Consider the following 22308-nt stretch of genomic DNA (forward strand, 5'->3'; position numbering starts at 1 on the left):
ATAAAGTTTTTTTACATCATACGTTGGCTGAGTGAAGGTGCTGTGAACCTCGGGAGCATTTTTTCTCTTCTACTTGTGACGTCACATCCGGTTGGAGCACGCAGACGCCATCCACAGCGGGATCCCTCCATTGCAGAGTCTCCGGATCAAGCTGTGAGCTGTAAACAGGGACGGCTTTTCCTAGGGACCTCCACGCGGTACACAGGGGAGACAGGTGAGGTTTTATGGTAGCCGGGCTGTGATTTACTAGGGGGCGCCCCCCTGGGAGGTGTCCCCGTGTACCTCTACCGGTGTTCCAATACCCCACTCCCCATGTTAGTATCGGAGGTACCCCATATTCATATTTATACCTATATTACTAAATAATGGGCGTCCAACCTTCCTCTTAAAACGCACTCCATAGTGCCTGGCTAGTGGCCTCGATATTTGGGGGTCATACCCTAGTTTTTTTCTATTGCTACATATAACCTCTCCCCACAACTCCTCCTATTGCCCCATATAACCGCTCCCTATAACTCCTCCTATTGCTCCATATAACCTCTCCCTATAACTCCTCCTATTGCCCCATATAACTGCTCCCTATAACTCCTCCTATTGCTCCATATAACCTCTCCCTATAACTCCTCCTATTACTCCATATAACCTCTCCCTATAACTCCTCCTATTACTCCATATAACCTCTCCCTATAACGCCTCCTATTAGTCCATATAACCGCTCCCTATAACTCCTCCTATTGCTCCATATAACCTCTCCCTATAACTCCTCCTATTGCGCCATATAACCTCTCCCTGTAACTCCTCCTATTGCGCCATACAACCGCTCCCTAAATAAAATAAATGCAAAGCGTATTCATACTTTGATGCTAACAGGCTGAAGATGTTATGTTATTTGTATCAAATTTACTCCAAAATTGTCGTAGTATTTTAACGTGTGATCCTGTTACAGGGGCAACTGTTACCCCCTTGGGGCTTTCTTAAATGGACGCACCTGTTGCCCTTTGACAGACCTCGGGTGCTTGTCAACTACTTTTTACACCTGACTCAGCCAGACCGGTATCTGCAAACAATACTCCCAGGCAAGATTTGCAAATGCAAACATCTCAAACCCTCCCATCCAGGCCAGCACCAAGGAGGGGCCTCCGCTAGACTGTGACAGCTAAATATAGCAGTGACAGCCGAGGTATTCGTTTTACAGTTGAGAAAGGGGGTGTGGAGGGTGACAGGGGGCGTGGGGACACATTCACACATGTGCTGCTTGGCAGATGCCCCCGTATCCTTTCTGCGGGCTGTTGGTTCTCATCTGAAGCAGCAAGGTAAAAAGCTGAGCAACCATGGACATGCTATCTGCACTCAGCCTGGGAGATCTCCCTGCCTCCTTCTCCAACCTGCCCATCTTCCCCATCTTTGACGTGGCTTACTACATAGTATCCATCCTTTATCTCAAGTATGAACCAGGTGGGTACTCACTGACAACCTGCTGCTGTACCATGTTATACTGGGGTGCTAATAATGCATTTTTCTGCTGGACGTAGAATGTGCCAGAGGAGCTTACTATCCAATTTCGGTTGCATTACCACTAGGGACTTATTTCGTAGACCCCTTTGCTGCCGGAGGGGCCTGCAGCGCTTTGTGCAGGCCCCTGTGGCGATGAAGGGGTTAAAAGAAGCTGCTGGCCTTTCTGGCAGTGAAGTGGTTAAGTTCATATTGAAATGTGCATGTTGCTATAAGTTTGTCTCAAGGCAATTTAAAAAAAAAAAAAAGTGTTTTTGATATGAAATTGGCCCCCCGGTTTCACTGTTATGAGTTCAGTTTGTTACAAGGTTGTGTGACCTTTTAAGGGTATGCAAAACGTTGGAAGGAAGGGAGGAAGATTAGCAAATTGTTGCATGGTTTTTTCCCACCCTGTCTGCTGACTGGGACTTCCTATTTAAAACTGATCAATGCACTCAGCCATAAAGTAGATGCTGAGACCCACTTCTGCTCCTTTAACCCCAATGGGGCAGTTGGCTTCCGCAGCGGCTGTTCTCCACTAAAGATTGACGCCGTCAGCAAGACGTAGAACACAGAACATTTACTTGTGTCTGTTATGTGTGAGCCAGTTCTGACACACATGATAGTCCCTTAAAGGACCAATTCATGCAGGTTTTTTTTTTTAAATTTTATTATTATTTTAACACAGGATGGAAGCAGGGGGTCTCCGGAGCTGAACACCATTCATTTCAACTCTGGGGACCCCCTGCTTCCCGAGATACAGACCTCCGAAGGGGGTTCCAGTGCTTCGGAACAGTTTAAAGCTCCCGTGTCACACGGGCAAATAAAAAGCCGAGCCTTATGACGTCACGGCTTCCTATTGGCCTTCAAGGCGCGGGAACTTTGAAACGCTGCGATTACGTGACCCGTGCCGGCCGAGCGGCTACCGGCACCTCATACGGAGGTCTCTATCTCCAGAAGTAGGGGGTTCCCGGAGCTGAAACTAATGGGGTTCTGCTCATGAGAGCCCCTGCATCAAACCTATGTGTAAAAAAAATCGCAATCCTTCAATTGCCTCTTCAGGGTAAATTGTATATACTCAGAAGCAGCCATTTTTGGCTGCTAATGGCTGCTTTGGAGTATATATAATCTACCCTTTAGACGGGCTCCCAACATATCCTATACACCCCATGATAGCTAGGGTTGCCAGGTGGCTTCTCCAAAAATACTGGACTCAATGGTGAAAGGTGTGTCAGGTCACTATATCCAGGGAGGGTAATACCGGACACATACATGTCCAGTATTACAGTACCTCTCATTTCTTACTGGACAGAGTATCCAAATACAGGACAGTCCAATTCAATACCAGTCACCTGGCAACCCTAATGATAGCCCTAATACCCAGTGTAATCCCAGGGTGTCCCCTTTCTCTGCACAACACAGTTCTAACAGTCCTGCAGGCAGCTGTAATCTTATCAAACACAGGGACATCAAGGGGCTCGCCCCAGGTCACATGACGAGTAGACAGGGTTGCCACCTTCTATTGAAGGCTAAAGGCCTTGGACATAGTAAGCGCTTAGGTGCTGCCGCTCGCTCTCGCTTGCTGCCGCTCGCTCTACCAGGAGCTTTTTGCTGTCCTTGCAGAGGAGACAGCAAGCGCTTGGGAGGCGGGTATCACTGTGTGTGTGTGTCACTTTGAAGTGATCTGTGTGTTTGTGTGTCACTGGGGAACGTGTGTGTGTGTGTGTGTGTGTGTGTGTGTATATTATATAATATTTAAAAAATTTTAAAAAAGACATGTGAGAGTAAATTATTTATTAACATTGTGCAACTTTGATAAATATATTCGCGCACACACATCACACACCACACATACACATACACACTGGTACACACACACATACACACACATGCACACACATACACACATACACGCACACATACACACTGGTACACACACACACACACACATACACACACTCACACATGGACACACACACATACATGCACACACACACACACATGCACACACACACACATACATACACACACACACATACATACACACACACACACACGCATGCACATGCACATGCACACACACACACACACACATACATGCACACACACACATACATGCACACACACACAGACACACGGGGCAGAAGGGGGCACATCACCCGCTCCCCCCCGGCAGCGCAAGCCCCCTCCATCTCCCGCAGGCTGACAGCCACAGGGATCGGGCAGATGGAGGAACATCACCCGCTCCCCCCCGACGGCGCAAGCCCCCTCCATCTCCCGCAGGCTGACAGCCACAGGGATCGGGCAGATGGAGGAACATCACCCGCTCCCCCCCGGCGGCGCAAGCCCCCTCCATCTCCCGCAGGCTGACAGCCACAGGGATCGGGCAGATGGAGGCACATCACCCGCTCACCCCCGGCAGCGCAAGCCCCCTCCATCTCCCGCAGGCTGACAGCCACAGGGATCGGGCAGATGGAGGCACATCACCCGCTCACCCCCGGCAGCGCAAGCCCCCTCCATCTCCCGCAGGCTGACAGCCACAGGGATCGGGCAGATGGAGGAACATCACCCGCTCCCCCCCGGCAGCGCAAGCCCCCTCCATCTCCCGCAGGCTGACAGCCACAGGGATCGGGCAGATGGAGGAACATCACCCGCTCCCCCCCGGCGGCGCAAGCCCCCTCCATCTCCCGCAGGCTGACAGCCACAGGGATCGGGCAGATGGAGGAACATCACCCGCTCACCCCCGGCAGCGCAAGCCCCCTCCATCTCCCGCAGGCTGACAGCCACAGGGATCGGGCAGATGGAGGAACATCACCCGCTCCCCCCCGGCGGCGCAAGCCCCCTCCATCTCCCGCAGGCTGACAGCCACAGGGATCGGGCAGAAGGTACACTCACTCCGCTGGCGCCAGACCCCGTTCACATTTCCCTGCTCACCTTCCATTGGTTGCTGAGGCGTCACGTGAGCGGACTCAGCGCGTGAATTTAAAATTTCACTGTCGGCTCTGTTCAAGCGCGCCTCAGCAAGCAACGGAAAGCATGCGCGAGCCCCTACTAAAGCCGCTTTAATTGCGACTGTAGGGGCTCAGTGGCAAGCAGCAGCAAGCGAGAGCAAGCGAGAGCAAGCAAGCAGTAACCATGCCCTGGGTAACCCGGAGACTTATGGCAATTAAATTTAATGTTTAACATTTATTTATTTTCTCTATATATTTACTTCTCCAGCGGTGGCATCTCCCGGCATCTCCTCCTGCAAGGTCCAGTCAACAGGGCTCCGCGACGTCAAATAGCGCCGCATTGCCACGGAAACGTGACATCACGTGACGTCGCAGCGCCATGCGGTGTCAAGTTGCCATGACAACGGGACGCCTTTTGGTGCCGTGATGCCCTGTTGTCATGGCAACGAGACTTTGCAGGGGGAGATGCCCTGCCCGGAGCTTTCACAGGTAAACCCGTAGCCCAGAGATACATGGCCGAAACCCGTCGTGTCTGGGTCAAACCCGGAGTGATGGCAACCCTGAGAGTAGCTGATAGGACTCGATCTTGTGTCGCACCCTAATTACCTCCTCTTTTAGGCTGCGCTTACAGTGCCGGCGAAGCGACGTCGCGGCAAAACAAATGTATTATACATGCGCTTATAGTAGATGCGATGCGACGGGTTGGTCGCGCTCGCTGGAAGCCAAGTCAATTTGATTTTTCCAGCGACCGCAGCGTGACGTCACCGTCGCTGAGGCCGGCACTATAAGCGCAGTCTTACACGCAGCACGTCACAGCTCACTTCATAACAGAACCGCGTCACAAAGATGCAAAAGAATGTACAAATATTTCCAATGTTTCCACTTTCCCTCTCCCACGGCTTACACACGGGGCGTCTTCAGGCTGGGAAATGAATGTGGCTCCTCGTGCTTTTTTTCTCCACGTGAACACTTTGATGTCACTTCTGTAAGAGCCTTGCTGGATTCAGTCACAGGAAGAAGCCTCCCTTCTGGGAAGTTCTCCCAAGCCTCCCTTCTGGGAAGTCCTCCCAAGCCTCCCTTCTGGGAAGTTCTCCCAAGCCTCCCTTCTGGGAAGTTCTCCCAAGCCTCCCTTCTGGGAAGTTCTCCCAAGCCTCCCTTCTGGGAAGTTCTCCCAAGCCTCCCTTCTGGGAAGTCCTCCCAAGCCTCCCTTCTGGGAAGTCCTCCCAAGCCTCCCTTCTGGGAAGTCCTCCCAAGCCTCCCTTCTGGGAAGTCCTCCCAAGCCTCCCTTCTGGGAAGTCCTCCCAAGCCTCCCTTCTGGGAAGTCCTCCCAAGTCTCCCTTCTGGGAAGTCCTCCCAAGCCTCCCTTCTGGGAAGTCCTCCCAAGCCTCCCTTCTGGGAAGTTCTCCCAAGCCTCCCTTCTGGGAAGTTCTCCCAAGCCTCCCTTCTGGGAAGTCCTCCCAAGCCTCCCTTCTGGGAAGTCCTCCCAAGCCTCCCTTCTGGGAAGTTCTCCCAAGCCTCCCTTCTGGGAAGTCCTCCCAAGCGTCCCTTCTGGGAAGTTCTCCCAAGCCTCCCTTCTGGGTAAGTCCTCCCAAGCCTCCCTTCTGGGAAGTTCTCCCAAGCCTCCCTTCTGGGAAGTCCTCCCAAGCCTCCCTTCTGGGAAGTTCTCCCAAGCCTCCCTTCTGGGAAGTTCTCCCAAGCCTCCCTTCTGGGAAGTTCTCACAAGCCTCCCTTCTGGGAAGTCCTCCCAAGCCTCCCTTCTGGGAAGTCCTCCCTGTTACGTTCGTGAAAAGTATTTACGAAATCCTGAAAAAGTCAAAGTTTCGGCAAATTATTTTTTTCATTTTTTAAGCTCGCACATTAACAAAATCTTAATTTTTGGCTCTTTTTTTTTTTTTAACCTAATGCAACATTTACTGCTGTAATTACATTCATTAAGACTTGCGAGTATTGCCAAATTTAGTGTTATTTGCCAACATGCTAGCAAAATGATGGGGAAATGTATCTTGGTGCAATTTGGGTTTTTGGGGAGTTTTGCTATAATGTCCTCACAAGTGATATTTTTATTTGCCGTACACTGTGCGGTTGAGAGTTTTTGTCCCTTTTTTACCCACCATAACTTATATAATGTGTGGTTGAAACCTATTCCGGCTTCATTGCAGCCAGTATAACTATTCTCACACTGAACAAACCCAAAAGGTCAAAAAAGCTGTCTGTGAGTAGGTTTCCCGGCTCTGCACTGCTTTAACCCTGGCTGTGCTGAAAAGTTGTGTAATACAGCAGGCATACGCTTATAGGGGTCGCGTGTTCAAATGGATAAGAAGTAAAGAGTGGCACTGTGTGCTCATTTGCATGCCATTACCCAGAATCCCTGGCTGCAGTGGAAGCATTGTATGCTAAGAGACAATGGGGATGGCTGGGTTACAGGCCTGTCTGAGACATGTGAATGTGCTCACAAGTAATACTTTTATTTACTGTATAATGTCCAAAACTCATAAATATACAGTATGTAACGGTTTTTCCCCATCTGTAGTGACAGGCAAATAATTGTAGCGCGTTCTGTAGAAAGCTCACTGACATTCAGCCTTACAACTGGCACCTTGATCCTGCAGCCTCAGACCTGCAGTGCCATAACATACTTTTTATTTGCAATTAACATCAAACACTCAGTTTCTTCAAATTTGATAACCCTGGTTGCATCCAGAACAGCCTGCAACACATTGCCGCAAAGATCAGGGGCAAATGAAAAAGCGGCGTTTTACGTCTCTGCAAGAATATTATTTTACGTCAGTACGCCCCCAAAATTAATGGAGGATTTCACAGTGAAGTGAAGGATTAGGGCCAGACATGGAGAGTAAAGATTTATACAAAAACACACTGGGTTAAGTATATATCTGCCTGTCATGATAATATCATGATATTAAGTCTTTTAAAATCAAACTGTAGCTACATTAACCCCTGAAGCACGGAAAAAACAGAAACCCCTGTACCGTACGTTTCCATAATATGTCATAGGTGTTTCCCCAGAGAGGTCACTGGCGTACAAATATGAAAATTCACATGTTTGATCCAAAACACACCGCTTGTTGAATTCTGAGTGTCATAACTCAAGGGCAAGCCCTATATACCATCTTCTCCCATTGATAGAACATAATCCCATCCCTGTCGTAAATCAGCTGCTGGGTTGACAGTTTTTCGACAGGGGAAAAAACTTTTGACGTTTAAAAAGTTTTGCCTCAATATATAAATGCACTCATAACTTCCTTTCTCTGCTACTCAGACAGACCTTAGTCCTATCAATAGATTTAGGCAATTTTGACGAACATAAGACAAATTATGAGTTGCTCCTAAATTTGAGTGACAAACGGATATCTGTCCTTGGCACCTCTTACCCTTGTAGTGTGTGGTATGGTTTGATATGTCTTTGTGCCACGATTACAAATATGTACCTGTTATTATGCAGAGTAGATGACGTCACATGATATTCTCATTTTTAATAAAGTCTTCCAATTACGCATTGACCTGCGGGTCACCGCTCTCTGGGATGCACAAGGGATATCTCAGGAATGTTAGTTTCTTTTTGAGGCTGACAGACTAATATCTGGCTATCGTTTATTACCTTCTAAACTACACATATGTCACTTTTAGTGGGAAATCAGTGACAGCCCCCCCCCCCCAAATTAAGCCCTTTTTGAAGATCAGCACAGACCCAGGAAAAGTCTTGACCTGTAATAAACCCAATATATTGTAGTTTTTTAAATCAAATTGAAGCTACATTAACCGCTGAATCACCAGATTAAAAGACAATATCTCATGATATTATCATAACACTGCCGTTTCCAAGTTTAATGTTTGGGTCTGGAATCCCCATAATTCACATACTTGGGTTCATGTTCCTGTAGCTGCATCAACAAATAATCTTAATCATGTTTTTTTTTTTTTTTTTAATCTAAATTAAAATGTATTTACTGTAATGGTACAGGATCCTCCCAGAAAGCAAACAACTACGGTGAGAACTCATTGCAAACAGCAGCAAAGGAGTAAGTGATATATTCTGCAGTATAACCAATTTGCTGCTAAGGGGAGTGTTGTGGTACATTGCCAAGCAAATCTCTCTGGCAGTGAAGTGGTTTTATGAATATGTTGCTTTGCAATGCGTAACTGGCCCCTCTGGCTGTGAAGATGTTAAACGGGAACTGTATGATATTCTATCTTAAATAGCATGCTATTTGATTGATGCCATCTTCGGAGGCAGTCCCACTGAGTGGAAGGCAGTCTCACTCGCTGGATGGACAGTCTCACTCATTGGAGGACAGTCTCACTCATTGGAAGGCACTCAAACATTGGAGGGCAGTCTCGCTCATTGGAGGGCAGTCTCGCTCATTGGAGGGCAATCTCGCTCATTGGAGGGCAGTCTTATTCATTGGAGGGCAGTCTTATTCATTGGAGGGCAGTCTCACTCACTGGAAGGCAGTCTCACTCACTGGAAGGCAGTCTCACTGATTGGAAGGCAGTCTCACTCATTGGAAGGCAGTCTCACTCATTGGAAGGCAGTCTCACTCATTGGAAGGCAGTGTCACTCATTGGAAGGCAGTCTCACTCATTGGAAGGCAGTCTCACTCATTGAGTCATTGGTAAAGTATTCTAGATTTTAATGAAGAACCTTTACATCCAGGTCACTTTTTAGCCCATATCTCTTATCTGGGTCCTTGAGTTCCATCTACCAGGTGGCTGTCAGCACTGTGTTTTCTGCTTGTTTCAGATGTAACTGAGACAGCCGGTGACAAGTGGCCCAGACTTAGCTTCTGCACAGACATGACTCCTATATATAGCCCTGTCCTGAAGGATCAGCTATCTCCGTTCCCCTCTACACTACCCCTCCCCAAAACCACTCAGTGGTCTGTGTGACCAGTGACTTCTAAAGCATCTGATCCCTTGAGTGGCATTAAACCTCAGCGGGCCTGCAACGCATTGCAAATATTTGCTGGTAACGGAAGCCTTGTCATTATGTTATGGTGGCACGTGACAAAATCAGAGCTAGATATACTATGACTGCCTTTGAAGTGGGTGAGCCTGGTTTTAACTCTGGTGTTGGCTCCTGGCGGTCTCAGGCGAGTCATTTTATTAGATGTGGGTTCCAGAAATGAATTCATTGTAAGCTCCAAAATCCTGGCCACCAGGAGGCGCTGCTCCCTGTATAAGCATGGAAAGGGTTTGGAGAGCAGGTTTGGTTTCTGTGGTGTGAGGGACCACATTGGGGGCATGGATTGTAGCACCACTAGTTTTTTTTTATTAACCAAGTCCCATTAATGTTGTATTAACAAACTCAGAGTCCAACTACGTTTTTACACACCCAGAGTACCACTACTTTGTATTTACAAACATAGAGCACCACTATTTTTATATACATACCAGAGCGCCACTGTTTTTTTATTTTCACGCCCAGAATACGCTCACTTTTTTAAATTTACAGACCTACAATTACCTTTTCATTTTTGACGACTAAGAGGGTATATTAAAGATAGCCCCTCGTAGTTCTTGCAGCATAAATAAGGCTTAAAACTGCAGACTAAGCAATATATTACATGTATGTTTTTTTAAATAAATCAGTTCTGTACTATGAGAAAATACTTGTAGCATTTTTTAAAAACATCTTTGAATTTAATTTGTTATGTATTATAATGTAACAAGCATTTTTGGTTTCTATAGCAACCATTTACATAGTCACATCCCCTTCCTCCTCTGAAACAGGCTCTGGCACGCCCCTTTTTGAACCCTGCCCTCTCCCTAGCAGTGCACCAATTGTATCTTGTGACTGCCTGGTCATATGATCTTCCCCACAGAACTTTGCATCTTTGGTTCTCACCTGCTGCAGCAACAGCCATTTAGTGAACCCCCCAAGCCGAATCTTCCCCGATCGATCACAGGAGAACGGATCGATCGGCAACTTCGCTAATTACTTATCATTGTGCGGATTGTATTGATGCACATATTAAAGGGGGGGAAAAAATCAAATTTAAAAAAAACGGCAGCTTGAACGGCTGCTTTAAATCTTTCTGCAATAAAGTCCAGAGAGCTTTAATAAGCACAGTAACACTACTTTTTTTAAGCCACACTGACTACCGAATGGCTTTGTGCTGTAACACTGCTCACTGTCTGCGTTTGCAGGTGCTGTGGAGCTGTCCCGTCGCAGCCCCGTGGCCTCATGGCTTTGCGGGATGCTGTACTGCTTTGGGAGTTACATCCTAGCAGACGTCCTGCTGGGAGAGTCCCCCGTCCACTACTTCAGCAATAACGCCAACGTTCTGCTGGCGACTGCCGTCTGGTAAGTGGGTGCATGGCTGGGGAAGGGAGCCGGGCTCTGGATCAAGCAGGGAGGACAGGGAACAGGGCGACGGAGGGATTTCTCTTTTTCTCTGTTATTCGCCGGTAAGTGTAACCACATTCGTGTGAATAAGGCCCAGAGTGTGTTGAGTTTATAGAAGGGTAAAGCGCGGACATAATTAAAGCATGATAGTATGAGCTACGTATATATTATCAGCTACATACCTGTAGCACCCACAGAAGACAAAAAGCAGCTGCGCCCTACAGTATATAAAAGTATATAACGTGGAGTTTTGTGTGTCTGTACATGTGTGAGTATGAAGAGCTGTGTATATCATTGTATATATCAGTGTGTCTCTGTTTAGATGCAGAGTATCATTGCCTGTGTGTGTTTTACTGTTAATGTATGTGTATCAGTGGATCTGTAGGTTTATGAGAGTGTCTGTGTGTGTGTATTAATGGGTGTGCGTGTGTGTATCGGCGTAGGTATGTGTATCACCGTGTCTGTGTGTGTCAGCATGTCTGTGTCTGTGTATCAGTGTGTGTGTATGCGTATCAGCGTGTCTGTGTGTGTATCAACGTGTGTGTGTGTATATGTGCGTGTATCAGCGTGTCTGTGTATCAGCGTGTCTCTATATCAGCGTGTCTGTGTGTGTGTATCGGCGTATGTATGCATAACAGCGTGTCTCTGTTTGTGTGCCTGTGTGTGTATCAGCGTGTCTGTGTGTGTATCAACGTGTGTGTGTGTATATGTGCGTGTATCAGCGTGTCTGTGTATCAGCGTGTCTCTATATCAGCGTGTCTGTGTGTGTGTATCGGCGTGTGTATGCGTAACAGCGTGTCTCTGTTTGTGTGCCTGTGTGTGTGTGTATCAGCGTGTCTGTGTGTGTATCAGCGTGTCTGTGTACGTGTATCAGTGTATATGTGTGCGTATCGTCGTGTCTGTGTACGTGTATCGGTGCATGTGTGTGTGTATTGGCGTGTATGTGTGCGTGTATCAGTGTGAGTGTGTATGTGTGTGTATCAGTGTGTGTGTGTGTGTGTGTATCGGCATGTGTGCATGTATCAGCATGTCTGTGTGCATGTATCAGTGTGTGTGTGAGTGTATCAGCGTCTGTGTGTGTGTGTATATATTTGCGTGTCTGTGTACGTGTATCAGTGTGTGTGTGAGTGTATCAGCGTCTGTGTGTGTGTGTATATATCGGCGTGTCTGTGTACGTGTATCAGTGTGTGTGTGTGAGTGTATCAGCGTCTGTGTGTGTGTGTGTATATCGGCGTGTCTGTGTACGTGTATCAGTGTGTGTAGTTTGTGTAGTGTTTTTTTTAATAGATGGGAAGCAGGGGGTCTCCGGAGCTGAACCCCATTAATTTCAGCTCTGGGGACCCCCTGCTTCCCGAGATACATACATCTGGAGGGGGGCCAGTAGCAGCTCCGCAGGTTTAAAGCTCCTGATCATGCGGGCCAACACGAAGCCGCAAGGGATGACATCATGCTGCCGGAGCTGCTCCCTGCACCCCCTTACCAGGTAAGTCTCTGGCAGCAGGGGGTCCCCAGAGCTAAAATCAACACAGTTCCGCTTCGGAGACCCCCTGCTTCCCACCTATATCTATAAAATGCAGGAATGCAGGATTGCTACTTTAAAGAGCATTGGGAGTTGGCATTGGGGTCAGCAGTTATAAATAGCAGGGGGCACCATTAAAACGTGCCCTGTCTAAATTTGCTATTCATACCTGTCTACAGGGCAGGACGTAGGTCTCTTATATTTCTGTTTCTCTGAGACAGATATATATATATATATATTGTGATGCCGTGACTGCCCTCTAAGGGCAAGAATGGGGCAGTTGTGGGACTTTACAGCTCTCATTGAGTTAATCCTTCTGGAAAGGTCTGTTCAGCTGTGAGTTAATGAGCTAATTAGCCTTGCCTGTATAGTCAGGAAGTGATACAGAGATTCCCCCCCCTCCCCCCCCCCGTGCTGCCAGAAACACTGTTGAGAGTGACACAGAGAGGGTGAGAGACGCTGCTGCTATACTGATCTGAAGGCACACACAGCCCTGTGAGAGACTGAAAGGGGTCCTGCTGCAGGTACACTGGGTAAAGTGGGTAAAGAGTTTAGTTCTCCCACGATTAATTAGGGACTAAGCAGTATTAGTCGGTACTCCTGGAAGGAGTTAGGTCTTTTGTTTCTGTTTTGTGTTATGAGTTAACCCTGTACCTGCTTTGTACCTTGTAAATAAACCCCTGCTTAGAAAGTACAGTGTTTCCTGCCTTTGATCTGGACAAAAGATCCGACGCTGGGACTGAGACGTCACAATTGGAGTTTAACGCGGGCAGTCCACAAGACAGTGAAAGTGGAAAATGGAGGAATTTCTGACCTTGCTTCAGTACAAACAAACAGAAAATTCTGCTATTCTAATGCGGGGTTTGCAGCAATTGGCAAAGACCCAAGAGGAGATGTCAAAATCCTATAATGAGAGTTTACAACAGATGACAAAGTCACAAACTGAAAGTACGGCGGCGTTAGTACAGCAGATGGCGCTGTCCCTACATCAGACGCTAAAAGAAGAGCAAAACGAGGCGCAACTTCGCTTACACCAGGAGCTCCGAGTGTTGGGAGAGAAAATTACCACCCAGCCTAGAGTGGCCCCACAGGTCGCTCACCAGGTAAAAACGCATCTCATTCAGAAAATGACGATGGACGATGACGTTGAGGCATACCTGTCAATCTTCGAGCGCACCGCAGTACGCGAAGGATGGCCAGCTGAGGAGTGGGCAGGAATAATTGCTCCCTTCCTGGTGGGTGACTCACAACAACCTATTATGACTTAGAGCCCGAGCAAGCTAAAGATTATGACACCCTGAAGGCGGAGATTATGGCACGGCTAGGGGTCACCCTCGCGGTTCGGGCCCAACGGTTTCATTCCTGGCGTTATGATATAGAGAAGACACCCCGCTCTCAACTCTATAACCTTATACACTCTGCAAGGAAGTGGCTTCAGCCTGAGGTATGTTCCATCGCTGCGGTTGTCTAAAGAGTCGTTATAGACCGGTTCCTGAGCGGTCTCCCCCGCACCATCCAGAAGTGGGTGAGTCAGAGTGACCCCAAAGACGCCGAACAGTTTGTCGCTTTAGTCGAATGTTACTTGATTGCAGAGGAGATGTCAGAGAGTTCAAGTCCAGATGAGTGCTCCGGTTCTCGCTTCCTGTGCTCCAGGAGGTCCGATAAGACTGTTCATCCGAATAGGAATCCCCAAGGACTCATTGACTTGCGTAAAGGAGTAGGAAGTCCCACAGCACCTAGGAGGGACTCTGGTCTCGTTGTTCCCAGTAGACTGGAGACAAAACTCTGACCCAGTTTTGGAAGGTATATAGAGTGCTACAGATGCCATGAACTTGGACATGTGACTGCAGTTTGCCCTCGGAACGCGGAACCAATGGAATGTAACTTTTCTGTGGGGCATGGTTCGCGCTGGGTTTCTACGGTTCAGCACAGTTCTTGCAGTTCAGAAGAGGATGATGAGGACTCCTATGTGGCCCCGCGTAAAGGACAACCTCCGTGTGCAACAGAAGCTGCAGGGAAAGTTTACCCCGTGGCATCAGAAAAGACCAGAGGTGGACTACAACACAGAGCGCTTGGCGCAATCGTCATAGGAGTAACTACTAGCCTTGGTATGACAAAGGCTACCGATACCGCCATAAGCAGAAATCCAAGTGAGTCAGACCAAAAGAGTGTTGACTGGAAACGGTTCTATGAGGCGTCCCAACAAGACACATCCACCACCAGTTTAAGTTCTTTCAAATCTAAGGCTGTCTCACATTTTAACCTGGTCTGTAACTGTTTCATACGCCCATAATATATATTTTCTTTAACTGTGCACGCAATGTCTTGTATATAATGTATACCCTGTTCATTTATGTAACTGTACTTGTAACCATGTATTATTTGTTTTACTCTGTGCCCAGGACATACTTGAAAACGAGAGGTAACTCTCAATGTATTACTTCCTGGTAAAACATTTTATAAATAAATAAATAAATAAAGACGTTCAACGCCTCATCGGCAAGCTAGAAGTTTCTCAGCGAGAGGTCTGCACGTTAAAAACAGAGCTGGGTAAAGTAAAGCAGCAAGTGCTACAGGAGCGACTGAGTACCCAGTGGGTCCCCGCCGAGCAGCATGATGAGCTGAAGGCCACCCTGAGCCTTACCCAAGCATCACTGGAAGCAGAATGCGAAAAAACTAAAAAGGTCCAAACCTTGGAATCTGAAAAACTGAAGTTAGATAAAAGGCTTCTAGAGCTAAAGCGGATAACTGAACACACGTCCCAGCAACTCACAGCCATAAAGGAGGACAACCTCAAGCTGGAGAAAGATCTGGAGAAGCAGAGAGCCTGCTCCATCACCAAAAATCAGTACACCCAGGAGAAAGAGGCATGGAAAACAGAAGCAGTGGCAATCCTAGCAACAAAAACTACAGAGATCCAAAATCTGAAGGATGCGCTGACACAAACCCAGAGCAAGCACCGGGAAGAGATGAAGGCCCTGAGAGGAATTGAATTGGCAGCTGCCTTGAGCCAGAAAAGAAGTATAGAAGGACAGCTTCAAGACCCGAGGAAGGACCTGGAGTTTGAGCGTGCTGGCCGCAAGAATGCAGAGAAATAACAGCGTGACCTAGGCGAAGAGCTCGAAGCTCTGAAAACTGAGTGGGACACTACGCTGGACTCTATTTCTGCTCAGCAGGAGGTCTAATATGAAGAAAACCTTTAAGAAGAGGTGGATGTCAGACATGTCTGACAAAGAGGTTGATGCACGGGATAGTGACGGGCCGCTCACAGGACAATGTTTCGCTGGGGGGAGGGATATGTGATGCCGTCACTGCCCTCTAAGGGCAAGAATGGGGCAGTTGTGGGACTTTACAGCTCTCATTGAGTTAATCCTTCTGGAAAGGTCTGTTCAGCTGCGAGTTAATGAGCTAATTAGCCTAGCCTTTATAGTCAGGAAGTGATACAGAGATCCCCCCCGCCCCCCAATACAGCCAGAAACACACTGTTGAGAGTGACAGAGAGGGTGAGAGACGCTGCTGCTATACTGATCTGAAGGCACACACAGACAGCCCTGTGAGAGACTGAAAGGAGACCTGCTGCAGGTACACTGGGTAAAGTGGAGAAAGAGTTTAGTTCTCCCACGATTAGTTAGGGACTAAGCAGTATTAGTCAGTACTCCTTGAAGGAGTTAGGTCTTTTGTTTCTGTTTTGTGTTATGAGTTAACCCTGTACCTGCTTTGTACCTTGTAAATAAACCCCTGCTTAGAAAGTACAGTGTTTCCTGCCTTTGATCTGGACAAAAGATCCGACGCTGGGACGGAGACGTCACAATAAATATATATATATATATATATATATATATATATGTATATATATATATATATATATATATATATATATAAACAACAGATTATATCCTTCATTGTGTCTGAGTATCTGTGTAATTGTGAACTCAATGGGACCTAGCTCTCTTCTGTCACTGTGTCATTGCACTGATGGGCCATGGGACCCTTCTGTTGTTCACTTTGTATTCGCTGTAGCTTCCTACTGTCCTCAGTGGGGGGAACAGTGGGGGGAACAGACTACATGGGTCATTTTGTCCTAATCTCTCTGTCACTGCCACCATGCTGTAGAAGGGATGGGGCACAGGCCCCTTCTGTCTGTCGTCACCCTGTGGGAGTGACAGCAGTATTTGTCCGGGTAACTAACACGGGGAAGCATTATCCTTCCCACCCCAGGCCTCATTCTTCTCCTTGCTCTGCTGTAGGTACCTGGTTTTTTTCTGCCCTCTGAATCTCTTCTACAAGTGCGTCAGTTTCATGCCGCTGAAGCTCGTCTTCGTCGGCATGAAGGAGGTCGTCCGAGTGCGCAAGATCGCCATTGGAGTACACCATGCCCACCACCATTATCACCACGGCTGGGTCATCATGGTGCTGACAGGATGGGTGAAAGGTAAAACTTGGGGCTATATTTACTAAACAGTGCTAAGTCATGACATACTTTACGGCCCATTCAAGTGAATGATCTTCAAGTGAGGTGTTTTCTGGTGCCGGAAGACAGTAAATATGGCCCTTACTCCTTCCGCCCTTGGAAGTCTCCCAACTCACCACTTAGGCCCATATCTACAAAAGAGTGCTATGCTTTAGCATGCCTTTACTCCCATTTATATAAGCTTAGCACCCTCTTGTGGCTCTGGGCAGTAGCAGAGTTACCATTAGGCCTAGGGCAGCAAAATTTTTGGGCGGAAAAAATGTCCGCCCCCATACACGTTTGCAGCGTTCTCGGGCCTATCGGGGAAGTCGGGAAGTCATTTTTTCCATTGTGGCCAGCTCCTTACCTGCCGCCCTCCTCCTCCTTCTGAACCGCAGCGCCGTCACTGCGTCTCGTTGGTATGGCAACTTGACACCGTGCGGTTCAGAAGGAGGAGGAGGGGGGGGGGGTTGCAGAAGGTAAGGAGGCGGCCGCAACAGCTGTGCCTAGGGGCATTAGATTGCAAGCTCTTTGGGCCACAGATACTCCCTGTCACCAAAGACCAGGACAAATACTCCAGGGATCAACTCGCCAGACAGAGCTACAGAGTTATTACAACTTAATTTATTGGAAAATAGTATCCACAACTATCCAATACATATAACATACACTCCCAACTGGGGTAACTGGGGAACACCCTACATACCTTAACTGGGGAACACCTTACATACCTAGGTGCAGGGACCTCAGTGAGGAGATTTTCCCTGTAATGCTCCCACGCTGTGTCTGACAGGAACTGGCCTGGACCTGGATCAGACACTGGCATCAAAAATAAACCGGCTAAAATTATATCAGGAGCAGCCTGGGAGGGGGAGTGGTGATATTAGTCTTTGTAGGTTACAAAGACTAATACAGTATTACCACTGCCACTCACAGGCTGCTCCTGATATAATTGTAGCCGGTTTATATGTGATGTTAGCTATTTTTACTGGCTAATCACCTGTCGGCCCACGTCACACAGTGCTATCTATGTTCCCTGTTATTGATTCTATCACTAGAATCCCGTGAGTACAGTTGTCGGGCTCCCATCTTTTTAAAGGTACATTACGAATACAAATGATTTTTTTACTATTCTCACCACTTCATGGTGTGCCCTACACAGGATCTCTTCACCCGGCGGGCTCTACCCCATGGAATCCTCCCCTCTACATACTCTTACCACATGATCTGAAACAGCACCCATATCTCGCCACTAACACAACAATCACACTAGTGAGCGAGACATATCCGGTATAGCACACCGGTTACCTTTCTTTTTTGATCACACATGATAATATGGTCTTACCTCCAGCTTTATGTTGGAGGTAGGCCCTGGTTTAACACACCTAAATATAATCAGTATGAGATGTTTATGTATGTACTGTATGTCTTTATTTATATCGCGCCATTAGTGTACATAGCGCTTCACAGTAGTAATACACGTGACAATCATATAAATAACAAATAATACAAATAACAGATCTTGGGAATAAGTGCTTCAGTCATAAAAGTAACATTTCGGAAGAGGAGTCCCTGTTCCGAAGAGCTTACAATCTAATTGGTGGGGAGAACGTACAAAGACAGTAGGAGGGCATTCAGGTAAGTGCGTCTGCAGGTAATAAAGTAGCATGTTCCTGTTCAGTAGGCAGTGGCCGGTGATAAATGACAGAACAATACAAAGTCATGCAAGATAAATAATACACAGACAATATACTGAAGGGTTCCTGGAGACACAACGGTGACTCTTTTGACGGTGGCTTTTTCGGCAGGTTCTGGGGTGGCTTTGATGTCCAACGTTGAGCAGCTGCTACGCGGAGTGTGGAAGCCAGAGACCAATGAGATTCTCCATATGTCCTTGTGAGTGAGCGCTGCGAGGCTGCATTAACTGTATTCAGCTGTCCACTCTGCAGGAAAGGAGGACTTGCTGTCCTTATGCTTCCATAACTGTGTTTCTGTCATTTTCCTGTGTTGCAGCCCAACTAAGGCCAGTCTGTATGGGGCCGTCTTGTTCACCCTACAGCAGTCCCACTGGCTGCCAGTGTCCAAAGCAAACCTCATCTTCTTCTTTACGCTTTTCATGGCAGCCTGTAAGGTACGGACAGGGGCGACGTTGGGGGAAGCAAGAAGCTGAGCGGGTTTATAACAGCAGGGTTTCTGACCGCAAATACAAATCCCACGTGTGAGCACATTCACGTCTCAGGCAGGTCTGCGACCCTGCCTTTCCCCATTATCTCTTAGCATACAATGCTTCCACTGCAGCCAGGAATTCTGGGTAATTACATGCAAATGGGCTTTCACAGTGAGTCACTCTTTACTTCATATGCATTTTAACATGGGACCCCTGTGAGCGTATGCCTGTCGTAACACACAGCTTTTTCAGCACAGCCTGGGTTGATGAAGTGCAGAGACAGTAACCCTCCTCACAGACAGCTATTTCAACCTTTTGGCTCTCATCAGTGTGAGGTTGATCACTGGTGACGGATAAAGCAAATAAGTAGCGGTGGTTATATGAGAGATTCCATTTAGAAGACAAAAAAATAACTTTTGCAATGTAATTGGCTAGCATTACTTCAAATACTGAATGTACCGATTAAATCTGTCACTGTCATTAGGTCACTTTGTGCTTACATAGGACTGACCCTTTAATACAGTAAACATGTCACTGTCATTAGGTCACTTTGCGCTTACATAGGACTGGCCCTTTAATACAGTAAACATGTCACTGTCATTAGGTCACTTTGCGCTTACATAGGACTGGCCCTTTAATACAGTAAACATGTCACTGTCATTAGGTCACTTTGCGCTTACATAGGACTGGCCCTTTAATACAGTAAACATGTCACTGTCATTAGGTCACTTTGCGCTTACATAGGACTGACCCTTTAATACATTAAATCTGTCACTGTCATAAGGTCACTTTGCGCTTACATAGGACTGACCCTTTAATACAGTAAACATTCACTGTCATTAGGTCACTTTGCGCTTACATAGGACTGACCCTTTAATACATTAAATCTGTCACTGTCATTAGGTCACTTTGCTCCTACAAGGGACTGACCCTTTAACCCAGGGGGCTCAACTCCAGTCCTCAAGCCCCATCAACAGGTCAGGTTTTCCGGCTATCCCAGCTTCAGCACAGGTGACTCAATCAGTCCTTGCTTCAGCACAGGTGGCTCTTCGTCTGAACCTCTGATTGAGCCATCTGTGCTGAAGCTGGGATGTCCTGAAAACCTGACCTGTTAGAGGGACTTGAGGACTGGAGCTGAGCACCCCTGCTTTAACCCATTAAACACATCACTGTCTATAGATCACTTAGTTCCTAAGAGGGGCTGACCATCATTTATTTCTTCTATATGTTTTTTGTGTGTTTAAATTTTTTTTAAAACTTTTAAAGAAAAGTGTTGCAAAAGAAATATATTGGTATATTATAATGTCAAATAAATAATACACAATACTGGAAGATGCTTAGCAGTGTGCTCCAGGCCGTTCCGGTAGTGAAGGGTTAACGTGAATCTCTATACAAACCCCCAGAATTTTACGTGCATTATTTTTTACTCTGCCGCAGATATTCATGACGGCGACTCACTCTCACGCCTCTCCCTTTGCCCCGGTGGAAGCCTGCGTCTGCCCCATACTTTTCGGCATCGCCAACGATAACCACGATGACCATCATCATCACCACGACGACCACGGCTCCTCCCCCTCCAAAGACGGATCCCACACGGGCGCCAAGTCCAAGGAGGAGCTGAACGAGGGAACAAGGAAAAGGAAAGTAAAGAAGGCGGAATGAGGACAGGAGCCCCCCCTGTCAGCTCAGGGTGACGCGATGCTCTGCAGGCCTCGTTCAAAGCACTAGCGACCCTTTTGTTACTGCTGCTGGCCCGCGACGCCTCGTGAAGCGCCCTGCGGAAGGGAAAGGGTTAACCGGAGCCCATGTTTGGTATTTAGGAAAAATGCTACCGATTTCGGAAACTATTTATTTCAAAATAATCTCATGTGTTTTTTTTTTTGTTTGTTTTTTTAAAGATAAAAAAATGAAAACGCTTAGATTTATTCGAAGAAGTTGAAGTATTTTTACAAGTAATTTATTTTTCAAAAATATTCTGACTTATTTATAGCCTCCATTTTTTTTTTCTTAAAAATATTCTGATTTATTTAAAAATAAAAAAAATGCTATTTTCAAAATGTTCATAGTTCTGAAAAATATTCTTAGCTGTCAGAACATTCAGTTTCAAGGGAAAAAGTATGGAAATATATGAAAACATTTTATACTTTTCAAAATATTTAACTTTTTAGAAAAATGTCACTAGCTCTGTGGAAAGACCTTGATTTTTTTATTGAAAGACGTAATTCTTTAAAATCTTATTTTTTATTTTTTTTATTTTTTAGATTTGTTTTCTTTTTGCATATTCAGAAGATAGGGACTTTTAGGATATTACATCACAGCAAGGTATGACATCACAACAGGGTAGTATGACTCATAGCAGGGTATGAACTCACAGTTCTGGGGGTTATTACTTACTGTGAGCCAATCGCATGTAAGAATGACCACAGCAATTGCAACATGTACAAGGTCATTTACATGTCATTACCCAGACTCCCTGGCTGCAGTGGAAGCACTGTTCACTAAGCGATAATGGGGAAAGACAGTGTTACTGAACATTTAAGCAAATGTATTCAAATAGTGCATTCAGATGCTGCTGTAACAAATCCACATTCAGCAACGTTTGGCAGCAAAGAGGTTAAAACCATTTTTTTTTGCTGCAACAGTAAAATTATTTCTTCTTTTTTAAAAAAAAAGATATAAATTAGAAATAAAAATGACGTATTTTATCAAAGTACTTTGCTTTCCTGTTTGGTTCTAAAAAAAGACCCCAATCTCTTTAATTATGCATTGATTTTTCAGCGCAGAATGTCGCAATAAAGCATTTGTTTATCCAGATGGATTATGTGCACAGGGGTGGCTGATACAGAAATCGCTCTGCCCTGACTTGTTTCACCATTCATGATACGGCTGAACACAATAAATTTACTCCCACTGGAAATGCTTTGCCTAATGTTCATATTTGCATCTGTATTCATGTCTTTAAAGCCTGGGGCAACAGAGAAAGAATTTAGCAAATACCTTTGTTGCATACTTATGGGTTACGTTATGTACAAAGGGTCGTGAAATGAGTTCAATAAAGGGTTTTAACACTCAAGTACCCCAAATACATGGAGCTAGGGGAAACAATAGCTTATAGCAAATCTGGTAACATTTGGTCTTTCGAAATGCAAACTCGACCCCAAATTTTTTTTCAACAACAATATTTTTTGCCCTAAAAGGTGGAGTTTTGGGGGACTTTCGAAACGTGTAGTGATAATTTCACTAAACATTTTGTGATTTTACGCACTGCTTGTTTAAATTCGATAAAGCAACAAATGTTTATGTTGAAAAAGGACAAATGACCGTGTTGGAACTTTGATACAGAGGTTAGAAGACAGAACATAAAAG

The 22308-nt window shown here is 46.3% G+C and overlaps 1 protein-coding gene across 1 annotated transcript; it reads left to right on the forward strand.

The window, feature by feature from the left end:
• The first annotated feature begins 1225 nt into the window (after positions 1-1225).
• On the forward strand, positions 1226-21859 carry TMEM38A (transmembrane protein 38A). The gene is made up of 6 exons (XM_075611213.1): positions 1226-1455; positions 10608-10764; positions 16573-16757; positions 18584-18671; positions 18789-18906; positions 20380-21859. Exons 1-6 carry the CDS (start codon positions 1332-1334, stop codon positions 20602-20604), a joined length of 897 nt encoding a protein of 298 aa, XP_075467328.1. The 5' UTR covers positions 1226-1331; the 3' UTR covers positions 20605-21859.
• The last annotated feature ends 449 nt before the right edge of the window (positions 21860-22308 follow it).

The sequence above is a fragment of the Ascaphus truei genome, chromosome 8 (assembly GCF_040206685.1).
Source record: "Ascaphus truei isolate aAscTru1 chromosome 8, aAscTru1.hap1, whole genome shotgun sequence".
NCBI classification, from domain to species: Eukaryota; Metazoa; Chordata; class Amphibia; order Anura; family Ascaphidae; genus Ascaphus; species Ascaphus truei.

Bases quoted from the DNA above. Each gene is read 5' to 3' on its own strand.
- TMEM38A (XM_075611213.1), top strand. From the start codon at position 1,332: ATGGACATGCTATCTGCACTCAGCCTGGGAGATCTCCCTGCCTCCTTC. The intron at 16,758-18,583 runs GTAAAACTTGGG...CTTTTTCGGCAG, and splicing joins GCTGACAGGATGGGTGAAAG to GTTCTGGGGTGGCTTTGATG. The intron at 18,672-18,788 runs GTGAGTGAGCGC...CCTGTGTTGCAG, and splicing joins GAGATTCTCCATATGTCCTT to CCCAACTAAGGCCAGTCTGT.